General features: G+C 25.9%; 1 protein-coding gene across 1 annotated transcript; it reads left to right on the forward strand.

Moving 5' to 3' along the window:
• Positions 1 to 1,479: 1,479 nt before the first annotated feature.
• Positions 1,480 to 4,488, forward strand: LOC110634587 (GDSL esterase/lipase At5g03610-like). The gene is made up of 5 exons (XM_021783646.2): positions 1,480 to 1,731; positions 2,051 to 2,248; positions 3,121 to 3,392; positions 3,766 to 4,069; positions 4,188 to 4,488. Exons 1-5 carry the CDS (start codon positions 1,668 to 1,670, stop codon positions 4,403 to 4,405), a joined length of 1,056 nt encoding a protein of 351 aa, XP_021639338.2. The 5' UTR covers positions 1,480 to 1,667; the 3' UTR covers positions 4,406 to 4,488.
• Positions 4,489 to 6,280: the final 1,792 nt, after the last annotated feature.

Here is a 6,280-nt window from a genome sequence, read left to right on the forward strand (position 1 = left end):
AATACTAAGTGTATCAGCTATGCACTCTTCTGATTTATCTTATAATTAAATTAAATTAATTTCATAAAAAATTGATTTAATTAATCATGAGCCTAAAATAATTAATGAGCTGATTAAATTATTTTTTGTTTAAACAATATATATAAAATTCTTAATTATATTTGTATCTTATAATTAAAGATTACATAATTAATAAATAGTTAAAAGATTATATTATATGATGTATTTGTCCTATTATACTATATAATATGCTTAATTTTAAATTATATATAAACCTCATAGTTAAATATTATATAATTTAGAAATAACTAAAGACATATTATATATTAATAATTCACTTCAAAACTTAATTGCCAAATAAGTATGATTTTCATGTACATAATTTCATAAAATTCTTTAAAGAATCGAGAATTAAATTAAAATTGTATTGAACTGAATCAGAATAAAAAAATCGGGAATCATATCAAATTAAATATGAAACAATAAAAAAACGAATTGAAATCTTATTAAAATTTCAATTCGATTCTCATTCTTAAGCAATTCTCAAACTAAAACTAGAAACACACACCCTTAATTAAAGTAATGAGTTTTAGCTCATGCAATTGAAGTTCTTTTTAGAGCAATAAAGTCTTGAATTCAAGTATGGGTAAAAGTCAATTGTAAAATAAATAAATAAATAAATTATAAAAAATAAAAAAATAAATAAATTTGCTGAGTCAAGTAAAAGAAATGTTTTGTTGATGTTTTATTATTAATCCCCTAATAAAAATTTTCTGCAACCATGCAGTTAACCATTTGTCATTGCTTAAAGTTTGGAGAATGGTCATGACACATATACCATTTCTAAATCCTAATTTCACCTTACTCCCAATGCAATTTTCATAGATCTACTCCAAGACTTGCTACCTCAGTAAGTGGTACATTTAACAGAATAATGATCAGAACTTTGCTCCAACAGATGATCTCTATACCCTATGATTTTCGCTTGAGACCTTGTCTCTCAATCTTTCTGAGTAGCATTTGATTTTCTTGTTTCATGATCTCTACCAATATCAGCCATATCTCGATCTCTACTTTAAACAGTTGCATAGAAACTGTAAATCAAAAGAAAATCAATTCTCACAGTAAAACTAAGTTGCCATTGATACAGCAGAGAAACTCTGAAGTAAGAAAGAAGTTTCTCCTTTTATACATTAAGCTACGAAACTACCTTCTACCTCTAAATTAATAGGTATACAGAACCTGTCTAACTAATGAAACTAACTAGCTGACTTGGACAATAAGCTCAGCTAACTAACCTTAGTTCACAGGAAGGACTTACCTACATACACTCAACTTTCCAAGTTCACGTATCGAAGGGGCCGCGTATATATATGTATAGCACACTCAATTTCAGCAGGCGATGATCAGTTGAAGAAACAAAGAAATTTCAGCTAGGGATCGATTTGTCGTCGCAGGAGTAATTAGTTAGCTGAACCAAAAATCTGATAGTTAGGATGATTAAGGAATTAAAAAGAAGTTTCCCCTTGTAACTTACGTAACACAAACTCTACACATAAATATCCTTTCTCCTTCAGTGCCTTCAAGTCTCCATACCCACATTTTTTCCGTCTACATAGCACTAAAAATTTCTGCCAATTTGAAAGCCTCCGACCGGCTGCTCTTCAATGAAGAAACAAGTTAGCTTCCTCTTCTGTTATGTTCTTTTCTGCTTCTTATATTCATTTACAGGTGAATTATAATCTTTTTCCTTTCTTTCTTCTTTTTCTTTTTTCTTTTATTAGACAAAAATAATCTCAATCTTGTGATTACTATGGAGGAGAGTAGTTATTAGTAGTTACTTTGACATCATCTTCTGGGTATTTTGGCTCATATCATATCATAACTAACAACCCATTATATGTGTATATATATATATATATATATATATATATATATATATATATATATATATATATATATATATATATATATATATATATTCAAATATGTATTTTGGATGTGGATATAGAATTGTTCATTGTTTACTTGGCTTGAGTTAATGGATCAGAAGGCGAAGGACATAAGCATCATCTTCATGATCACCATAAGCATGGATCAGTGAAGCTTTTTGTTTTTGGGGACTCGTATGCTGATACTGGAAACTGGGAGAAGTCCGCTATTTCATGGAAAGAGCCTTATGGAATCACATATCCTGGCAAACCAGCAGGTCGCTTCTCCGATGGCCGTGTTCTCACAGATTATATAGGTAATCACATCTCTCTGTCTCTCTCTCTCTCTCTCTCTCTCTCTAGCACCGTGCAAATTATGCATGAATACTTGATTAAATTAATTGGAGTTTAATTTTGAATAAAAGTATATCTGAAAATTTTAAAAATATATATTTACAAAATAATTATGAAAATATAATCTAGTTAATTATTTTGTTTTTTAAAGGCGAGATGCAAATCGAATTGAATTAACCAAACTAGTTACCCAATTTTGAAATTCAAACTAAAATGAATTTATACAAATCTATCAATTTAATTCAGAAATTAATATTTTGTCTGCATGTTATATAGATTATTTATTATTTTATTTTAATAAGATATTTAATATTTATTTTTTATATTTCTATAAAAATTTATAAATGATGAAATCTTTAATTAATTATGTTAAATATGTATTAAAATTTTGAATAATTATATGCTATTAAAATTAATTAAATTTTTATTTCTTAAATAATTATTAATTATTTTACTCTAATTATTTCTTTATAAGAATGTAATAATATAATATTTTATATTTTTAATAGAAATTTTTATTATTTATATTTAATAAAAGATAAAAAAAATATAAATTGTTTAATTTTAAATCTTAAAATAAGTTGATTAATAAATTGTTTTTTAAATTATATTAATTTAAATTTTTTAATATGCTACGTAACGGCTTTTTAAGAAGTCAAGTGCTGTGCTCTTGTAAGTTATTTTCTAAGGTTTATATACATACACACACACATGATTTGAATTGAACATTGTTGAACCCTAAAAATTACTTATGGTAGATTAATTTTATTCTTATAATAAGTTTTTTTATTATTATTTTTTAATCCTGTTTGGATTGTATGGAATATATATGCAGCCTCATTTCTGGGCATAAAATCTCCATTACCTTTCAGAATGAGGAACACCACAAGAAAATCTGGTCTACAATTTGGAATGAACTTTGCATATGGTGGGACTGGTGTCTTCGACACTTTAAACAATGCACCAGATATGTCTACCCAAATCAATTATTTTCAACAGCTACTTCAAGAAAAAGTTTTCACCAAACACGACCTTAATTCTTCCATCGCGCTGGTATCTCTTGCAGGCAATGACTACAATACTCTGTATAAAAATGGGAACCTCAAGGTGAGTTTGGTAAACTAATTCTTCTATATATAAGCCTTTGGTAGGTTATCTGTTGCTTCCCCATATAGCATGAATGGGTTAACAGAGTGACAAATTCGTCAATAACCATTATGTTGAAACGGTGGCCTACCAATAATCTAACGGCTAGAACGAATTTGTGTATTCATGAATTCGTATTGTATAATAATTTTTTCCTTTAAAAAGGAAAATTTAATTTATTATATCGAATTATATAATTTAATACAAAATTTAATTACATTATATATGATATTATATACATAAGTAACATTCTAATGATTAGACTTAAATTTTATATAATAAATTAAATTGTATTCTAACATCAATGCCTTTATCACATTTTCTACTTGCACAGGATTTGCCACATTTAGCTACTTCAATTATCAAGCAACTTTCCTTGAACGTAAAACGAATCCATGGTTTGGGAGTGCAAAAAATAGCAGTTACAGCATTGCAGCCTATAGGGTGCTTGCCTGAATTGGCAGCATCATCTTCATATAAAAATTGCAGTGAAAATTGGAATTCTGCCTCCAAGTTCCACAACCAGATGTTGGAGAAAGCAGTGCAGAAGCTGAACAATGAGACTCAGAAGCATGTTTTCGAAATTTTGGATCTTTATAGTGCTTTCGTGTCTGCATTCAACAAAGCACACCATGCAGGTATAGTTTTCTACATATATATATATATATATATATATATATATATTGGCTGTATGAGAGATTTCTTTTTTGGTATTATTTTAACGAGGCATCTCTTTCGTTTTCCCACAAATGTCAGGAAGCTTGAACTCTGAGAGTCCATTGAGGCCATGTTGTAGGGGTGTGACAAGTGATTCCTTATGTGGGGAGGTAGACAAAAGTGGATCAAAAAAGTATGTGATTTGCAATAACACAGAATTATCAGTGTTTTGGGATATGGTACACCCTTCCCAGAATGGTTGGCGCCAAGTTTATTTGGCTCTGCAATCTTCTCTTCATCACCTCTATTACAAATAAACATATTATTCTGGAATCTTCTCATATTAGAAACTTTCAATTAGATGCCAACCTTAAAATAGGACAAGAATCTCTTTTGTTGAGATTTCTGCTTTGCTTTTCCCTTTTTTTTTTTTAATTTGTTCTTTTTAAATTGGAAAAGTTAACCTAAAACTTTATGTTGAAGCAATAGCAACGGCTAATATATTCAATAACAGACCTAGCTCGATACTACTGGAGGAACTTCATGAAAATTGCAATATCTGATACCCTAATGAAAGCCCATTAATTATTTAGCTAAATTATGAGTAACTCTGCGTTTTAATTCACATGCGTGAAGCTAATCTATCTATATCGGTTTATCTATGTATATAAAGTGAAGCCTTCCCTTGAAGCTAACCACGCAATGCCCCTAACAAGAGATTACTTGTAAATTACTAACTATTAATTATTATTTTATTATTTTATTTTTAATAATTTAAGTAATATATATTTAAGATTAATATGCATTGTAATTTATGTAATTAATAAATAAAAAATAATTGTTTTTGTTATAATATTATTTTTATTATTTAAAATTAAAAAATAATTTAATTTAATATTATAATTTAATTAATTTAATTTAACTTAATTATAGTTTAATACGAGCTGGCCGCATGGCGCCTTGTAAGGAAAGTTTGCTTGTTAATTGCTAATTGCTCTTACTTTTTTATTTAATATTATTATACTAACACTTTATTTTTTAACATTTAAGTTATATTTAAAATTAATATGCATCGTAACCTATCATGACTTAGAAGTATTACATATTTATGAGGATTTAACTCAAAATCGTTTAGAGTGGAGAAAGCGAATCCATATAGCCGACCCCAAATTTTTGGGATAAAAACTTAGTTGAGTTGAGTTATGCATCGTAACCTATGTAATTAGTTAAGAAAAAAAGTAATTATTATTTTAAAAGGTATTTTCTATAAATTTATTATTTTAACTGATATTTCAAACATATATATTATTTAAAAATTTTAATTTTTTGAAAATTATGCATTTTATCTCAAAAATTTATGTACCGATGAAAAAAATTATTTTGCATATAAAGATATTGAATTTTTAAAAATAATATAATAAATATTTCATTCATTATTACAAATTTAATATAATTTTTTTTATATTAATTACAAAAATTATTATCTTTATATAGTTTTTTGGAATACATCATTTTTCCATTATATATTTTCTGCAAATTCATTAATCCAAAAAAATAAATATCACTTTACAAATAAAATATAAAATTTTCATAAAATTTAAATTATTTTTATGAATAAAGTAATTTTATTTTATTTTAAATAATATTATTATAAAAATTATTATTAATTTATACATAAAAAGAATTAAATAAGTTATATTAATTAATTATATCATAAATTAATTAAAATTATTATTATAATATGTGAAACTTTGCTTAAATTAAATTAATTAAAAAATTTGAATGGAAATTAAATTAATAATAACAATACTTTATCATTATTTAGATTATAATTAAAAATTAAATTAAAAAAATCATAAATTACCTCAACTTTAGTAGATTGGAAAGAGTAATGTATAAGCTTAGAGGAGTGAGATTTGATTATTTGTTGGTCGATACATTAGGCATTAATCACATTAGCATCCCTCTCAACTTTGACTTGTCAATGACAACAATATCAAGCAAACCTTACAAAAGTAAATTGCATTAATCGTTCCTAAAGTTAAGGTTTCTTTTATTTCTTAAATTTTAATTTATTATTATAAATTTTAATTTTATTTAAAAAAAATTCTCTAAATTTCAGTAATAAATTTCTAAGTTAAAAAAAGAAAAAATTATTTTTTACTCTTCTCTTAAAAATAAAATTATCATTT

Source organism: Hevea brasiliensis, chromosome 14, assembly GCF_030052815.1.
Source record: "Hevea brasiliensis isolate MT/VB/25A 57/8 chromosome 14, ASM3005281v1, whole genome shotgun sequence".
Lineage (NCBI taxonomy): Eukaryota > Viridiplantae > Streptophyta > Magnoliopsida > Malpighiales > Euphorbiaceae > Hevea > Hevea brasiliensis.

What these genes read in the sequence shown, in the direction of transcription:
- LOC110634587 (XM_021783646.2), top strand. Translation starts at nt 1,668, where the DNA reads ATGAAGAAACAAGTTAGCTTCCTCTTCTGTTATGTTCTTTTCTGCTTC. An exon ending in CTTCTTATATTCATTTACAG is followed by an intron (nt 1,732 to 2,050) that starts GTGAATTATAAT and finishes TTAATGGATCAG; the next exon opens with AAGGCGAAGGACATAAGCAT. An exon ending in TGTTCTCACAGATTATATAG is followed by an intron (nt 2,249 to 3,120) that starts GTAATCACATCT and finishes ATATATATGCAG; the next exon opens with CCTCATTTCTGGGCATAAAA.